Here is an 18841-nt window from a genome sequence, read left to right as displayed (position 1 = left end):
TCGGTTGCTAAGAGCCGCCCCGTGACCACAGCAACGGCTAACAAGGAGAGAGAGAGGGATGGAGAGAGGGATAGAGAGATGGATAGATAGAGAGAGGGATAGATAGAGAGAGGGTTAGAGAGATATATAGAGGGATAGATAGATAGAGGGATAGAAGGATAGATAGAGTGAGAGATAGATAGATGTATAGAGGGATAGAGGGATAGAGATAGAGATAGATACAGGAATAGATGGATAGAGAGAGAGAGAGAGAGAGAGAGAGAGAGAGATAGATGGATAGAGAGAGGGATAGAGTGAGAGATAGACAGATGGATAGAGGGATAGAGATAGATACAGGAATAGATGGATAGAGAGAGAGAGAGAGAGAGAGAGAGAGAGAGAGAGAGAGAGAGAGAGAGAGAGGGACAGATAGATATAGAGAGAGGGATAGAAGGATAGAGTGAGAGATAGATAGAGGGATAGAGAGATAGATACAGGAATAGATGGATAGAGAGAGAGAGAGAGAGAGAGAGAGAGAGAGAGAGGGACAGATAGATATAGAGAGAGGGATAGAAGGATAGAGTGAGAGATAGATAGAGGGATAGAGAGATAGATACAGGAATAGATGGATAGAGAGAAGAGAGAGAGAGAGAGATAGGGATAGAGGGATAGAAGGATAGACAGTGAGAGATAGATAGAGGGATAGAGAGATAGATACAGGAATAGATGGATAGAGAGAAGAGAGAGAGAGAGAGAGAGAGAGAGAGAGTGAGAGAGAGAGAGAGAGCGAGGGATTGATGGATGGATTGAGGGATACATAGACAGAGAGATAGAAGGATAGAGAGATAGATACAGGGATAGTCACACTTGAGTCTACTTATATGTTATACACATGCTTTATTTTTGAGAGAGAGAGAGAGAGAGAGAGAGAGAGAGAGAGAGAGAGAGAGAGAGAGAGAGGGATTAATGGATGGATAGAGGGATACATAGAGAGAGAGATAATTGTGACAAAACTGTTAAATATCAATAAGATTTATGAACATGAGATCCAGCTGTTCAAGGGATAATCCTCAATCTCACAGGGCGACCATGAGGAACATGTGGGTCCTTATAAGGCAGCAGGAAGGAGGAAACAGAAAACCTGAAAAATAAATAACCCCTTCATTTAATTTAACCCTTCCAGTAGACGGGCTGGCTTTGTTCTGTATAGATAACTGTTCTGTATTCTACTGTGGAAGAGACAACTATATTTATTCCACAACACGGAAAATTAAGCTCCTAACATTAACATTAACATTAACATTAACATTCAGGCATGTAAACAGAAGTGTATCAGCATAACATGTGTACTTGTATCATTGTTTTCTATCCTCACATAAGCTTTAGTGGATATAACTGTAGCACCTTTGAACTCCTCAGAGGAATATCAGCGATCCATTTGTCGAGGTCACAGAAAGTAACACACAAAAAGTTCATGTTTTTGTGTGTGATGGATAAGTCAAAAATATAGGAAATATTCTTTTTACATTCCCTCTAAACACACAGGCGTCTGATCGTTGTTCACGAGAGGAAAATGGCTTGAGTGGATTTTAAGTGTCACAGAGGAAAACTGTGATTTTGATATCTGCTGTTTGATGATCGCCGGCAGTTTGTGTAACTGCATGTGTGTGTCTGTCAGAGAGTGACTCGTTGTGTGTTTCTATAGAACACTTTGATTGACCTGTTTGGTGAGTTCAACTGACAAAAGAGGAAACACGGGCGCGGATAAGTGCAGACGCCTGTTTGCTTCTCACTGTCGAGGTAAGACTTCTAATCTTCTATCTGCAAAACAGAGATACTGGAATGAAATACTTTTTGTATGAAAAAACGATATATTGTGTGTTGTATTGAGTTAAAAACTTGTAACCGAACATGTTGTGTGTTATTATGGCTTCCAGAGATTTTAGGTGAATGTTTTAAAATCACTTTTTGACACTGATTTGCTTCTTAAAGTTAATGGTTCAATGATTTCTTGTGTCAGTTGCTCTTAATAAAATACAAATTGATTTACGTTCATACCCAAAAGACGCATGATTAACATACATGGAATTCCAGCTCACAACAATATTAGTACATTACAATCCATTACAATAAGTGCATTCAACCATGAAGGTACAAACCCAGAACAACAGGAATCAAGAAATTACAATTTCTTCAAAAAAGCAAAACTACAAAGTGCTATAAGTAAGTGCCATTTAAGTGCTACTTGTTTAAAATGTTTTATTCAAGTACCAGTGGAAGCCTTGATAATAATTAATAGAGCAGATTTCACATGAAGACAATGCTTCTCTCTCCACTTTGTCCTCTGTACAGTCTTTTGTATCTGAGCCCTGTCGAGCTTGTTTGGTGAGTGAGGTGTGCCGTTAGCCAGGCGGCTGATCGCAGCGGTTAAACACAACAAATCAAAAAACGCCTTCTCAAAATGAACGTGTCACAGAATTCCACTCCTGTCTCATCTCTCTGTCCGCCTGTCACCCTGCAGGGATCTCAGAGAACAGGAAGTGATGCTTCGCCTGGTCGTGGTCGCTCTGCTCATCGGCTTCTGTGCCGGAGCCGGGGAGCAGACAAGAAGGAAAGTGGTGAAAGACAAGTCCCTATCAAGAGGTGGGGGCGACGCTCATTGGTTCAAGTCCTTCTCAAGAATTATGACCTCACAAAATTCACCACATCACAATTTCTTTCCCCCCTTCTTGCAGGATGGGGGAGAAATATTACCTGGGTGACGGATTATGAAGAGGGCCTGTTGGTTATGGCCACCAGGTGAGACTTCCTCCTCCAGTCCTGAGTGTTCCTCTGATGTGTGAGAGCAGAATGTAAACGACAAACTGCCGTTCTCCTCCTTTAATTTCTAACTTTAGCAGGATCTTCGATGCTCTGGTCGAACAGATGGAAATGCATATGAATTAATATCACCCCCCCCACAGAAAGAGATGGAAACACTGCTCTCTAATTAAAGATAGTTCCGATGATTCATTGATAGATTTCTGAGCCTGAAGTGAAAACTCATATTGTGAGATGCCTCTTACGTATAACTGTTAGGGCTGGGCAAGTTAACTCGTTTCAATCAGATTAACTCAAGTGATGAGTTAACTCGATTAATTATTTTATCTCGCATTAACTCAGGTTTGATTATTTATTGTTTTATTGTGAAAGTCAGGCTTTTATTTTGTGAAAGTCTGTTGCTGACTGCTGCAGAACAGGAAAAAAGAAAATAATTGGCGGATAAACAATCGAGTTAACTCATCACTTGAGTTAACTCGATTAAAACGAGTTAACTTGCCCAGCCCTAATAACTGTATGTAAATGTTGTTGTAAACCACAAAGTATTGATATGTATTCCATGTGCTGGGGTGTGTTTTCACCATAATTATTCTACCCATGCATCCATGATGATGATTAGCCGGCTCACAGGTTCACACTGAGGTTGACATACAGAACTGTAACTCTCCTCTAATGGAATATAACCCACTTCCCGTCCCGTACAGTGAATGAATTTTCTATTTGTGTCGTCGTCCTGCTCACTCCAGGGTTTGTGTTGTCACACCCACTGTTGCATTGTGCTGAGGAATGTGTGCACGTTGTGACTCTGTGGTTTTTGTTCTCACAGTAAGAAGCCGCTGATGGTCATTCATCACCGAGAGGACTGCCCGTACAGCGAAGGTACACTGCAGCGACTCGGCCTCATTAACAGAATCTGGATGTAATAGAATCGGCTCGGCCGGCTAATCCACACCTGGGCCCGGTCGGCACAGGGAACACAACACACACATTCTTCACTACCTGCCGAGCGGGAACTGAAATTGTCCCGATTTCTATTCATAAATCACTCAGCTGGTTTTCCTCAGTGGAAGTCTCCACCTGTAAGATCTGAAAACACACCTCAACCCCCCCCACCCCCCACAGAGGAGAGCCTGGGTTTCATGTTTGACATCAGGAGGGTGTGAATAAAAGAGAAGGAGATTTTAAAAGCCTCTCTTTGAGCGTCTGAGTTTGGTTCACAACTCAGAGGAATTTAAACCATGTAACGTATATGAAGCAACTTCTGACAAGAGAACTCACACTGATATTCTGTTTGTTTATGAACACAACCTGTGAAACCGCACAGTTCCCTGCTGTGGTTACAGTACCTGCTGGCACACAGGCTCCAGTTTGAATCTGGCTTCCGGGCACGGTTTCCTTAGAACATATGATCATGACTATTTTACTTTGCTTTAAATGTTGTCATAATGAAACTAAACAGAATTCTCTCGGCAGCACTGAAGAAGGCGTTCGTGGCTGAGAAGTACATCCAGAAAATGGCCAAACAGAACTTCATCATGGTCAACTTGGTGGTAAATAAAGATCTGTTACACACAGAGCAAATCTTCTACACTGGAATACAGTAAACAGCTGATAGAGACACTAGAGACACCAACAATAGCAGACATACCTAATGGTTAAAACCATGTGCAAAGAAGAATAGTGTCTATAATTATCCGCTTCATACTTCATATGCACTTTGTAGTCCTGCTGTTTATATGATGTGTTTTTTACAGGAGGAGACTCAGGACGAGAATATGTCCCCCGATGGCCACTATGTTCCTAGAATACTCTTCGTCGGTAAAATATTTATATTATTACAAAGCTTTTTAGTTAGTTTACAGTTTATTCTCCCTCTTATAATCCTTTAAGTTTTAATGAGACTTGTTTAAGTGCTGCTATATCCTCTGTATATTTTAAATGTCTGGTATTGTTCTCGTATCCTCTGTGCTCAAGCTAAATAAGTGTATATTCAAAAGTTTGCAGGATTTTGGTCCAAGACTGATTTTAAGTATTTCTTTGGCACAGTTAGTTTTGTCTCTTCTTTTAGCAGAATAGGGATTCAAGCATGTTGGTGAAATTGATACCTGCTGACGTACTCGGCATGTGCAGGGTTCTTAATGAGGGTGTTGGAGGACTTATAACCATGTAACCATCTGTTTCTCTTTCTTTAACATGTCCTCACTGTTTCCTCTCCCTGTTCGTCAGTTTAATAATTTCATTATGCTTTTAAAGACAGAAACAAGAGCAGTCAACTAAACTGAAGCAAAACAGCTCTGACACTCATTAACAGCTCTCCTCCGCAACTTGTGTGTGTGTGTGTGTGTGTGTGTGTGTGTGTGTGTGTGTGTGTGTGTGTGTGTGTTTGACATGTCTTTGTGCAGATCCGTCCATGAGAGTGCGCGTAAACATTGTAGGAAAGTACGATAACCGCCTCTACACGTACGAGCCTGCTGACATGGAAATATGTGAGTGAGCATCCAATGACACTTTTGGGCGGGGGGGGGGGAGAAGTAGTTATCCTAACCTGTCATCGGTGTGACGACCGGCTGATACTAACTTCCACTGTATTGTGACAGAAAGTACAGGCCTTTATTTATATCATGACTCTGAAAGGAGGAGAACGGCGGCCTTTATTTACGATGTGAGAGACTTTAACAGGCTTTAGGTTTCAGCAGGTGGGATAAGCTCAAGCTACAGTTCTCTAACTACTTAAATAAAATATTTGAAATGGCATTTTCAACACATCCATTTGTCCAATTTAAGAGAAGAGTTAAGTTCTACCCAGAATCGAGGAAGCAGATTGGTTTTAGGCCACAGAATATTTCAATCAACTAGATCCTAAAATCTCAGGAAACAAGTTTCTCAGTGCAGCACAAGGTTCAATCGTCCACTTGTGAAACCACATTTAAATTCAGTAAAACCAGATTCTTTTCTTGTATCTGCATCAAAATGTAGACACACATAACAATTAGTCCTCTAAACATCTAAACAACTCTCATTGATAAAGAAACTGAAAGTGATCCGATCAGAATCACAGAAATATTTGAGGTGATCTTTTAAATCTGTTAAATCTTTCACACAAACAGACAGGAATTAAAGCAACATTCATCAACAAAGCTCTAGGAACATAGATTAAATAAATGAAGCATTAATCTCATATGTAACATTTTGAGTCATGTAGGTGCATGTACGCCTTCGTCCTCAGTGCCTAAGAATAACTGCAGCTCTGCTTCCAGCATATGTCTGTAGGACTGGTCCCATTACTCAGTTTGATCCAACACAAAATCACAAAAGCAAAACCTTTTCATTCTCTGTGCAGCAGACGTCAGAAAAATGATGTGAGCGCCCGGAGTGAAAACAACAGCTTGTGTAGCCTTTACTTATAAGTCATTCCATTAAAGAAAGACAGCCGTGGCCTTTATTCTTATTTGTTCTCTCTTTTTCAACAGTGGCCCAAAACATGAAGAAAGCCAAAGTCCTGCTGCACACTGAGCTGTAGCCCGGCTTCCTCTCTGCAGCCTCCGGTCAGACTGGGAGCTGCTCACTGGTCAAACTGGGAGATGCTCACTGGTCAAGTGTTCACCAGCTGCTCAGAGCTCAATAAAAACTCAGTAAACAATCACCGAGTGATGCATCCTTTTTATTTACACTTTAGTAATTGTACCAAGAGAATTGTGTGGGTATTGAGGGTGGCACAACAACAAGAAAAGCAAACATCTTATTTAGTCTTTTTAAGAATTAAGATGCTTCACCTGTAACACATTAAGACGCTGGTTTTTATTACTCTATTGTCTCAAAGCTTTTGAAAGAATAGTTTGAAAACAGATTTTCAAGTTTTCAATCAATGAAACAACATTCTCCATTACATTTAAAGGCTGGGACATAAGAACATGACGAACCGGTTCAATGGCAGAATATATTTTTATGTTTTTGGTGCAGCATTCAATTTACTTCATTAGAAATGCTGTGTAGGGATGATGATGATGTTTTCTTCCCACCATGTGATAACAACAGGGACATCATTTAATCCCATTGGATTGTTACTGGAAATTTAAAATGATTATTGTCTGACAGAAATTAGGATGTCTTTGCCACTAGATGGCAGTGTAGCACAGATATTCAAAGTCTTATTCAATCTGACTTTTTTTTACTGAAATCCTATTAAAAACTAACATGTAGGTTAATCACATTCATTGCACAGGTTTAATATATAATGACATTCCTATATTCAATCTGCACTGTAACCTCGGTACAACATCATTTTACTGGGTGATCATCAATCTGCTGCTGAGTGTTTCCTCCTGAAGATTGACAGACGTCATATTGTAGCATTGGACTTTTAATTCTGCAGCTTCTCTGTTTTCTCTTTATCGCTCCTCCTCCAGAAAACACAGAATGGACAGAATGGAACCGAGCTGCAGATTCCACAAATAGCTCAAATGCAGTTGTTTCTGCTGTCACGTCCAGGATTAATGAGCTTGTTTTTAATTGTTGAGGCTCCACTCACCTCCTGGAAGACAAACACGTGGAAAGGTAAAGACATCAATCAGGGCAAGTCCTGTTTATTTCTCACAACTAATTATCACTAATAATACGATGCATCCTGGAAACACACTCACTTTGCATTTCTTTGAACTGGGAGAAACTTGGAAAAACAGAACCAATTTTAAATGGGTCAGCAAGTTTTCATTCCTCAATATTATTTTTCCTACTACTGAAGAAACTGATCTTTGTGAAGTGACTAAATTATTCATTCCTCTGTTGCATTTTCCTCCTTTCATACATTGTCTTCATGCTTTCTCTCAGTTATCTGTCTTTCAGTTGGACCCAATACGATTCCTTAGGAGCCCTTGAGATTAACCAACTACCACCCATCCCCACTTACACCCACCCCCTCTCCCACACACACACACACACACCCACCCTTCTCTTTCCTCGAGAAATGTGTTTCATAGGCTTATACTCCAGGGTTTATAACAAATGTGCTTTCGACTCAGAATTTCCTAAATCCCGGGCCTGACAATACGCCGCATGTCTCCCTGTGGTGCTGCTTCAGAAAAGTCTGCCTCCAAAATACTTTCCAAAAACATTTCAAGCCTCCAAAACACTGTCATGGAGTCTTTGTGAATATAGAGTATGCACAGGATTACACAACAACAACAAAAAAGATTACAAGTGATTTAATATGGGAGGAAAAATTGGGGGAAAAACATGAAAAACATGTAAACAAACCAGGAGAAGTTTTGCAGTAATGTCACTGGTGGCAGTATAGCCAACTAGGGTTGCAAAATTCCGGGAATATTAAAAGTTGCAAACTTTCCGTGGGAATTAATGGGAATTAACGGGAATTAACAGGAATATACGGGAATTAACAGGAATGAACTGGAAATGTTGTGGGTAATTTATACTAACTGTATTTACCTTGTCATACACAGACATAAATATAAACATTTTGTTGTTTCATAGGCTGATTTGAGCCCTGAGGAAACTTTGGGCACTTGACTATATGCTTCTGCATTGTCGTGTCGTTCTTAACATAGGTCTTTGCACAGTATTTGCAAATGTACACAGCCTTTCCTTCTACATTGGATGGAGTGAAATGTCTCCACACATGAGATAGTGCACGTGGCATTGCTCTATAGAATAAGATGAGAAAAAAGTTTGTAAAAAAACACTAATGCAATGCTAGAGATATAAATAGTTAGCCAAACAATTGGAATCGTCTGTACTCATATTTTACAATTGATGGATAAATGTATGGAAATAGGCTAGATGAACAGATGAACAATCCTTAATCAGCATGCTAATATATTTTCCCCAGTAATATCATTGAAACTTACCTGACTAGTCCTGCACACTACAGCAGGCCTCAGTAGCCCTGCTGTAGAGTGAAGGATGCTGGGAGTTATCTGTGCATGGGATGGAAGAATGCACAGTGGAGGGTTGAAACTCAACGTGCAGCGTGAGCTGCATTCCATACATCTTTAAAATAGAGTTTTGAATGATGTTTTTATTGCTCAGCGTTTAATTTGCATAGTTTTTTTTTTTTTTTTTCAAAATTCCCAAAATTCCAGAGCTTCATATTCCCGTGGAAAGTTTCCGGAAATTTACCGGAAACTTTCCACCCCTTTGCAATCCTATAGCCAACACACACACACACACACATACACTTTGACTTTGGCCGCAGGGCCGTCTGTGACAAGGACACTCAGCTATTAGTCGTCGTTTGCACACTGCTCGGACAATTTAGCTATTCAAATAGAGGCTGCTGGCTGGGAAGCAGCTCCTTAATGAAGAGACGGCCCGGTAATGTGCCATAAATCTATTCTTCATTCTCTGCCACGCACTCATAAACACACACCGCCTGTTTGCATATAGAACCATCATGTGCACGTACGCATGCGCACTCTTAAAGGCACAGTTTGACACACACACACACACACACACACACACACACACACACACACACACACACACACACACACACACACACACACACACACACACACACACACACACACACACACACAGGATTATATTATAATGTGCTGTGGAGGAAAGTGAGAGCAATTTTGGCCACGCAAATCGAAAAGGTCAAAACGCAAATGTCAGCTTTTCCTTCCTTTTCCTTTTTTAATTATTCTGTCAGGTTCAAAGAGGCGTCGTCAGAAAGGAGCCCCCCCCCCCGACAAAGGAAGGCCTGAGCTCACAGATAAGCTCAATCAGCGTCTCCTCTTGACACTGTCTTCTCAACACGTAGCCTACACACACTCCTCTCTCTCTCACACACATAGACACAGACACACACAGCGACACTTAGCATTACCTCAAAGTCGATTTACAACGTATCCCTACGACCACGGCTCCAAAGAGACGAGTCGGCAATTACCAGCCGACCGGGGATTGTTGAGTCAATTAATTTCCGCAGTGGAGTGTCATCTTGTTAGCTGTTTTTTAAAAAACTCAGTCAATAGAAGATTAAAGTCCAGTTCTGTTGGTCTGAGTCAGTCACTGCCGATAAGTGAAGGGACAAATCCAATGTGTTCATACAGAGACATTTAATTAAGATAAAAAGAAAGAGACAGAGAGGGGACGGTGTCCGCTGATTGGCTCTTACAGGAGAAGATGAGATATTGGTCGAAGATAAGAAAATAAATCACTGCGACTGCAACAGCATGAAATATGAATGGAGCCGTGGGAATGTCGGTGTTTAAAGGCCGAGTACATCTTATTCTTCCACATTTGGGTTTTTCTTTCACCACTTGAATCATCTCTCAAACTTCTCTTCACTTTCCTGGTGAATATAAAAATGTAAACAGTTTCGAAATCGTGTTTTTTTTTTTGAATAAAAAGGTATTTATCTGCCTACGTAGAGAAGTAAAACATATTTTCATCCGCTGAACAGTATTGTTTTATATTGAATTGACTGAAAGGATATAAGGTCTGTGCCTCTTCAGCTCATTATCTCACACACATACACACACACACACACACACACACACACACAAACACACACACACACACACACACACACACACACACACACACACACATACCAGAGGTTTGTATCCATGTACAAATGATACATAAGTATAAGTATAAGTACATCCTGAGGTTGTGTAATAGTACATTCTTTACTTTCTTCCTCCAGGTGAACACTGGTTACTGTGTAGTTATTAAATGAGCTGATGGTCATGTTGTTCATCTTCTTCAGAATCAACATGTCCCCCCCCCCTCATTGATTTAATTATACTGTCTATAATCACGTCTCCAATGATCATCCTCACTACGTCTCTTTACCTTGGATTTAGTGACAATGGGTTTGAGACCATTTCATGATTCTCTCTGTCACTCTCTCTCTCTCACACACACACACAGACACACACACAAGAGACAGACACACAAACAAGGGACAGACAGACACAGAGACAGAGACAGAGACACAAGGTCACAGAGCTCTCCCCAGCGTGGAGCAGGAGGCTCGACCGGGCCGAGGTGGAGACCCGTCCTGCCGTGTGATTTCGCCACATACATCAACTCTGCTGAGCAGAAAATTGAAATGGAAATGTGGGCCTTGAAAGAGTGCGGCTCCCATTTACCTCCGGACCAGAGCTAATGATTTGTCATTTCTCTCAGGGGCACGAGCCGCTGCCCTCGCTGTCACACTCGCACTGCAGGGGGGGGGGGGCCGGGCAGTGCTGCCGCCATCTTCTACTGTAGGTGGTCCTGTCCCAGCTCCAGTTCATACACAGAGCCCTGGATGCTGCTGTGTAACTCATCACAGAGTTGTTTACAGTGAAGCTGTGGTTTTCTATAATCTATAATATTTCCATACTCGAATGAGATGTATTAATAATGTAAATACTCACAAATTAATTTAATATGTTTATCAAACAGTTTTCTCACCCGTCATGAAGCACTTCACAGGAATGGAATGATTGTTACTAAAGGATTTATACTTGTGATACTGAGACTTAATGAACATATCAAGTCCTGTATTTACCTGCTATTACCAACTACTACAACTACTACTTCTATTTCTAATACTACTGCTGCTACTACTATTGCAAATAATAATAATATAAATAATATATGAACTGTTTATTGATAATTGTGGCCCTGGTATTGCTTGATATCAAATTGGAACCAGTTTTGTTTCCACCCCACTCATTGAATTAACCTTTATTTATACAGGAAGGATCAATAAGAGCAGTTTATTACCCTTTTAACGCAGGAGCTCTGTGTGCAGGAAACTTGAAGGCAATACAAAAGTACAATAATTAAACCAAGATTAAAAGTAAAACATGCTGACAGTTGATTAAAATCAAAACCGTTGGATAAAATCAACTTTATGGCACAAAGGGCGACTCTTTGCAGGATGAGGAATCGTTCGTTTTGAAAATGTAACTGATAGAAATCTGGGAATGTAACGTCCACTGCAGCTGAAGTTTATTTTTGTATCCGGCTACCTGCAGACCTCCATACATACCACTGGATGATAACGACGGCGCCATCAGTTTACAAGCAGCTGTAGACTGAACATGTTCTGAATCACAGATCCTTATCTCATCCCACAGCATAGCAGACATGTTGGTGACCTCACGGCAGAGGAAGAGGAGAACTCACCAGGGTTTAGAAAGTCTAAAAGGTTTTTACAACTTTATAGAACATTATTTGATCGTCATAATCAGTGGTGTATAAAGTACTTGAAAGCCATACTTGAGTAAAAGTACAGATATCTTACCTGAAAGTGACTTTGGTAAAAGTGAAAGTCCCCCGTCAGAAAATGACTTGAGTAAAAGTCTTAAAGTAGCTCATATTTAAAGAACTTAAGTATCAAAAGTATCTGGTGTTGAAATGTACTTAAGTATCAAAAGTAAAAGTACAATGCTTTTTATAGTAGTCCTAAACAGACACAAAACAATCCAAAATGTTTCTCCTCAAGATTTATCTCAACTGACTGAAAAATTATAACAACAATAGGAATATAATGTATGTAATGTATAATTTTACAAATTTTGAACCCTAGATGAGAGAGAGAGAGAGAGAGAGAGAGAGAGAGAGAGAGAGAGAGAGAGAGAGAGAGAGAGAGAGAGAGAGAACCAACCTCCGCTGCTCAAGTAACGAGCCAGTTTGAGAATGTAAGAAGTAGAAAGTACACATATTTTTGTTCAAATGTAACAAGTAAAAGTAAAAAGTCGTCTGGAAAATAAATACTCCAGTAAAGTACAGATATGTGAAAAATCTACTTAAGTACAGTAACAAAGTATTTCTACTTGGTTACTTCCCACCACTGGTCATAATGATGTTGGCACGAGACATCGTTGGAGAAGCAGCAGTGATAGTGTATCGTAGAAAAAGGAATCTGAAGAATCTCCAGAGCATCGACACAGGAGAACAGAACATCACAGAGCTGGACTCCAGGTGAAAGCTGCACAACACAACTTCAGAAACTGAAGCAGACATGTAGGAAACTGTTGGAAACACAGCTTGACGTACCTGTAATTCACCCTCTGTCAATCAGATCAGGGTAAAATAACAGATGATTCACTCGCAGACGTTTTATTTCTGCTGTTTTATTGTATTTGAAGAATAATTCAGCCGCCGCTCTGCAGGAACAACCAGACAGAAAGCTCGAGCTGCTGAAATATCTGACACTTTACACAAAGCATCTCTGACGTGTGCATGTGGCTGAAGTGGTTGAGAGTGATTTCAGGTCTGAACTGCGGGCGCTGGTGTTCTTATAGATGTGATTATATATGTGATTATATATGTACACATCAGCCGGGCTGTTGAAGCTCAGCAGCTGCCTGATGAATTATAGACGAGCACAGAGTTCCTCACACGTCTCCGTCAACACACTTCCAATGAGCTTCTTCGTGAGCTTTCATCATGTGAGAGCAGCTCTGAGCGCCAGTGTTTAAAGCAACGAGTGATGTGTGATTTATTATTGATCTGATGTGCAGAATCTGCTGGGATGCTAAACACACACAGACACACACACACACACACAGAGACACACACATAGTTCCCGACGTTTGACAAAGAATTCCCTGTTGACCGGAAGCTTCTGTTGCAGACGTGTCTCAGAAGTCGGGACTGAGTGAGGATCTCTTGAAGGTTAGTGCACAGTGGGGGGGGGGGGGGGGGGGGGCTGGATGCTTGGCTGTGATCGTTGGCTGAGTTAACATGATTAAAACATGAAGCCTTGTTTATCTGAACAAATGTTCTCTCAGATTATTATTACACAATTAGAAGATCTTTATGTCTGTGAAGTTTCTCCTTCTTGACCAAACTTCAAAAGTGAAGTGTGGAAACCAACACAACTTACTGTACACACAACCACAACACAAACACACACAGAGAAAAGTTGATGACCTGACTTCCCTCCCGTGTGAGCTCCAGATTAAAAGCGGCAGTAAAATGCATGAGACGACCTGTCGGACTAATCCAGCTTCACCTTGAGTCTGATTGACACTTTTGCTGTTTGTGTCGGCAGGAATTTTTTCCTCTCAGCAAACAAAACAAGCGACTCTCTACTGAACCTGGAATATGAAAACTACTACAAATGTATCAATATATATATATATATATATAAATATCTATTTCAGGATGATCACTCGTATGATTGATTAACAACCAAATGTTTTACTCATAAGATGCACGTGTCTCTGAAGACGATGATAATATCCAGTTGAGGGAGGAAGATGCAGAAAGTCGTCTCCGGCTCCGTTTGACATCTCTGCAGTTGGACTAATTTTCTGGATGGAGAACAGTGGCTGAACAGTCCCCAGAGGACATTGTTGATTTTATACTGGAGACTTTTAGTTATGTGTCGTATGAACAGTTGGGGGTGCAACCTTCTTCTTCACGTACCTCCCACACTGAGCCCAGGTGTGTTTCCCTTTGGGTCCATTCCGTTGAGAAGGACATCCAGTGCTGAACTGTCCTTCTTGAGTTTCTCCAGAGTTATGATTCTTATTGGACTTGATTGATTTGATTCAATCCAGAGCAGAACCAGTTAAATCCACACATTTCATCAGACTATGCAATAAACCGTTTACTTTTATTTATTCTCTTATGACTGTTTTATTTATGTTGTTCTATATTTTTGTTTACTTGCGTATTTTTTAAAATTTATAATGCACTTTGTTTTCAGAAGAGCTGTAGATATAAAGACATTATTATGAATCCTATCCATTATTAGCAGAGGTAGAACTAGGACATGTAGTTTGATGTTATAGTACGACATGTGCACTTCTGCTGGAGTATAATTTATAGGGCTGGGCAAGTTAACTCGTTTTAATCGAGTTAACTCAAGTGATGAGTTAACTCGATTAATTATTTTATCTCGCATTAACTCAGGTTTGATTATTTATTGTTTTATTGTGAAAGTCAGGCTTTTATTTTGTGAAAGTCTGTTGCTGACTGCTGCAGAACAGGAAAAAAGAAAATAATTGGCGGATAAACAATCGAGTTAACTCATCACTTGAGTTAACTCGATTAAAACGAGTTAACTTGCCCAGCCCTAATAATTTAAATCGCAGGTCCTTCAGTTGTAACCAGATGTTTCCATATTATTTTATTAGTACTTCAGTAAATATATGAATAGTCTTCCTGGTCATCAAAGCTATGGTTCTTATGGTAATGCAAATAAAAGCATTCTGATGATGATGCTCCTCATTTGCTTTTACCATCATATTGAAGTAAGAATAAAAATCTTCTAATCAAAAATGAGTAGAGCTACTGTACGTTCTTAATTTAGTGCACACACATTTATAAATACTGAACGTGGAAACATCACACAAACACAAAGACAGAAACATTCAAACCTTGATAAGAAAGAATCCCAGCCACGTGCAAAAGTAAACTAAGAACTCTTTTATTCTTTTTTGTTCATTTTATATATCTATCTTTAGCTGTTTTAATCTTTTTTTTTTTTCTACACGAGTCCTTTAAAAGTTTGTCATCATGCTAGGTGCAGCTTCAGTGTTGGTAGTTACATGCAAGGTTGTGGTTTTTTCGTTGGTGTCGAGTTTTTCACACATCGGACAACTGGAGGGGGGGTGGGGGGGCTCTCTAAACGCTGCCCGAGCGTCTCTGGAGTCACCACAAAAATGAAAAACCAACAAAAGTAATAAAGAGCCCCCCAGCAGACGACGGCTGCCGGGGTCCGGGGAGGAGGAGGGCGGGGGGGTCACTGGTCAGCGAGGGGTCACAAAGGTGGGGGGGGGGGTGGTTAAGCATAAGCAGTTCAGTTCTTGCTGTGATAGTTGCCATCCGATCCGGAAAGGGGGACGGTTTTTTTCATCATGACATCATCAGTTGACATCTTTAGTGCAGTCAAAAGTAAAAAGAGAAAACTTGGAAGCAGGCAGTTCTTTCGGGGGGGGGGGAAATGTACATATATACGTATATATGTATAAAAATACCTCAGACAGCTTTGTGGAGAAGAATAGAACAGGAGACAGAGACTGTGGGGGGGGACTGGGGGGGGGGGCTGAGCTCAGACTCCTGTGTGCGATGGGCTGACGGGACGGGAGACATCAGGAGTATTGCTTGTGACTTTGGTCTGGGTCTGTTTGTCGGGGGGGTCCCCGGGGGTCCCGCTGCGCTCAGGGTTTTTGTTTTTTCTTCAAGTCAATCACGTCAGAATCCCCCTTTTCTTCCTCCTCATCTTCCTCTTCCTCTTCTTCTTCTTCTTCTTCTATCTCTAACACAGATTCATACCACCACCAAATACACAGGAGGTGAGAGAACAAGGTTCAGAAATGACATCACACGTGCCGGCTGGTGGATGCCACTTTGAGCTGAGGCACCTTACAATGCATATATATATAGAGAGAGAGAGATACTTCTTTTTTTTTGTAGTTTTTTGTGTTTTTCTTCAAACATGGGTGGCTACAGTTTGGGATGAAAGCCCGGCAGCGTTAGTGCCCAGTGAGTCCCACGGAATCACTAACACGTACACAGGAGCATCGTCAGAAAACAGGTTGAGGGGGGGGAAAAGAAAGAGTGTGGGGGGGTGGGGGGGGGAGTCGATTGTACAGGAGGAAGATTTTGTCATCGTTGTTCCTTATATACACACAACTGCGATACTGCAGCGATAATGGTCGCAGGTCACAATATACACACACGTTGGCAACAGGTGCACTAGAGACGCCTGACATTTCAGTCCGTCCGACCCCCCCCCCACCCTCACACTTTGAATTTAAATACACTGTTTCTGTACAAATTAAAAAAAATACATTTGTTTGGTGGATTTACAAACAGCAGAAGAGTTTGAGTCCCGAAGAAGAAAGAGAACGTGCACAAAACACCGGGAGAGAAACACACACGGACATCATCATCTTTGGAGAAGATTCCACAGAGTACGCCTGAGCACACACACGTAGAGAGTCTGCACACACACACACACACACACACACACACACACACACAGACAGACACACACACTTCCCTACAGGTCGGAATAGGAATCACTACTTGGAGCTCTGTGCACTCGTGCAGGCGTCAAAAATCACAAAAGGGTCTCTGCTCAAAACCAAGGTGTTAGTGGAGAAGAGGAGAAGAAGAGAAGAAGAGAAGAATAGAAGAAGAGAAGAAGAGAAGGAGGACGGAGATGACATCACACCGCGAGACGTTTGGTTGTTTAGGCAACAGGGGGGGGGGGGCTCCACTGAAGGGCTTACAGTGTGTTTGCATCACTACAGACTGGCCTCATGTGAATGTAACATACAGGGGACCAGGCCGCCTGCAGTTCAGCTGACAGCCACCGGGGGTCCCTTCCACAAAGTCCTTACAAGATGAGAGGTCTGTTTAGTCTATCACTATCTCTACTGCAGTAATATCTCCTGTCCTCAAATGCCCCAGTCTTAAGAAAAAACAACAACAACAACAACAACAACACAATCCCTGTTCCCCCCCCCCGGAAAAGAAACACACGAAAATCTAGAAAACAGAGACAAAGATTCAAAGCTGCCTGTGGAGGAAGATGCTGGCATTCATTCCAAAAAAAAAAAAAAAAAAAGAATCATTGACTGATGGACGCACGCAGCGGCGCCTCCACCGCGTGTGTTCTGCTCCCAGTTCAGTTCCCATGCAAAGCCATGGCTTGGATCAAGAATAAAAACAACAAAAAGAAAAGTCAAATACAACGTGCAGCACCTCCCGAAGCTGGTCCCGAGACCCAGGAGAGAGGGTTCAAGAAGGAAATGAGAGATGAGATCAAATAAGTTATGAATGGAAGGGATGGATGAATGAAGAGAGGAGTCATCATCATGCGTCGCCCTGCGCTGAGCTTCCTCTTCCAGTCAGTGAGTCAAACAGCTTTTCAACATCAGTGTCTTTAATACAGGGGCCGACAACATGTGGTCTCTAAGCAACGGACCCGAATAACACACATTATTAAATGTTCTGTTTAACTAGTTTTAACTTCTCTTTCTTCTCAGCACTAGATTTACATCCTGAAGATTTTACGCATCTTTAAATTAAAGGTAGTTAATTTGAGCAAGTATACACACATAGAGCGATTTATTTAGTTTTAGGTCCATAAACGTTGGTTTGACTCGACACAGACCCGTTGTCTCTAGGCTACACTTCACCCTAAGCTGGCTACAATCACTGATCAAGAAAATAGACATTGGACTTTATAATTTTTCAACTTGTAAAACACACGACTTCTGAGGGAAACATAAAAAAAAACGACTGAGCGGAGTAAAAACCATGATTTCCAGTTTTAAAAACATAAAATGAGCAGATGCAAAAAACACCATCGGTTAAAAAATCGTACAAATAAAAAGGAGGTGGAGGCTCGAGTCCTCGGAGGAATGAGAGATGAGGAGCTATGGATGACTCGTGAAACTACGCCCGTCGATTTCCACAGGTACAAAGTGCACGAGCGCCGACACGTGGGACGGAGGGGAGGAGTCTGTGTGGGCTGGCCTGGGTCAGGGTGGGGGGGCAGAGATCTGGGGACGGGGTGTGAGGAATCCCTTGGTCCCTGGACTCCCTCAGGAGCAGAGGGTGAACTGGTCTTGCTCGATGGGCTTCTTGACCCAGGCCCCCAGGCCGGCCTTGTGGAAGGCCTTGATGAGCGCCTGCTTGGCAGAGTGATACTCGGTCGCCGCCAGCTTGGCCTCGTGGTACGAGCCGGGCTTCAGCACCTTGATCCGCAGCATGGAGGACAGCTGTGGGGGGGGGCAGAGACAGAGAGGAGGAGATGTCATGAATAAAATATTACACAGGTCGTACACAGGTCATAGCAGCGGCCTCTCTCTCTCTCTCTAGAGGTTTTCAGACATGAACTCCAGAGGACGTCCACAGACTTTCTCCGGAGGTCGTCCTTCACACGTGATCAATGCAGCAGGAGATTCTCCACTCAGGGTGAAACGTCTTAATTCCACTGTGGAGATCACATGTCTTTGTTTACATCACATCGTCACCAGCGTCGGCTTCTATCACTAAAAGTTCTTCTGAGGAGATTCTGCAGCTCAGAGCATCTCCTGAAAAGCAGCTTCTC

The 18841-nt window shown here is 41.7% G+C and overlaps 2 protein-coding genes across 2 annotated transcripts in view; one reads left to right on the top strand and one right to left on the bottom strand.

The window, feature by feature from the left end:
• Positions 1-2516: 2516 nt before the first annotated feature.
• agr1 (anterior gradient 1) lies at positions 2517-6319 on the top strand. Its single transcript, XM_061089290.1, has 7 exons — positions 2517-2622; positions 2715-2778; positions 3626-3678; positions 4273-4349; positions 4554-4617; positions 5202-5285; positions 6270-6319. Exons 1-7 carry the CDS (start codon positions 2523-2525, stop codon positions 6317-6319), a joined length of 492 nt encoding a protein of 163 aa, XP_060945273.1. The 5' UTR covers positions 2517-2522.
• Positions 6320-17650: 11331 nt separating this feature from the next.
• adarb1b (adenosine deaminase RNA specific B1b) overlaps positions 17651-18841 on the bottom strand; it is a 113616-nt gene continuing 112425 nt past the window's right edge. The window contains exon 12 of the mRNA XM_061089188.1: positions 17651-18509. Within this exon, the coding sequence (XP_060945171.1) occupies positions 18333-18509 (177 nt within the window). The 3' untranslated portion in view covers positions 17651-18332. The remainder of the gene's footprint in view (positions 18510-18841) is intronic.

This window comes from Limanda limanda, chromosome 16, assembly GCF_963576545.1.
Source record: "Limanda limanda chromosome 16, fLimLim1.1, whole genome shotgun sequence".
Taxonomy (NCBI): domain Eukaryota; kingdom Metazoa; phylum Chordata; class Actinopteri; order Pleuronectiformes; family Pleuronectidae; genus Limanda; species Limanda limanda.
The sequence above is the reverse complement of the archived record's forward strand: the minus strand, read 5'-3'. Positions and strand labels throughout refer to the sequence as shown.

What these genes read in the sequence shown, in the direction of transcription:
- agr1 (XM_061089290.1), top strand. Translation starts at nt 2,523, where the DNA reads ATGCTTCGCCTGGTCGTGGTCGCTCTGCTCATCGGCTTCTGTGCCGGA. An exon ending in GGACTGCCCGTACAGCGAAG is followed by an intron (nt 3,679 to 4,272) that starts GTACACTGCAGC and finishes TTCTCTCGGCAG; the next exon opens with CACTGAAGAAGGCGTTCGTG. An exon ending in GCCTGCTGACATGGAAATAT is followed by an intron (nt 5,286 to 6,269) that starts GTGAGTGAGCAT and finishes CTTTTTCAACAG; the next exon opens with TGGCCCAAAACATGAAGAAA.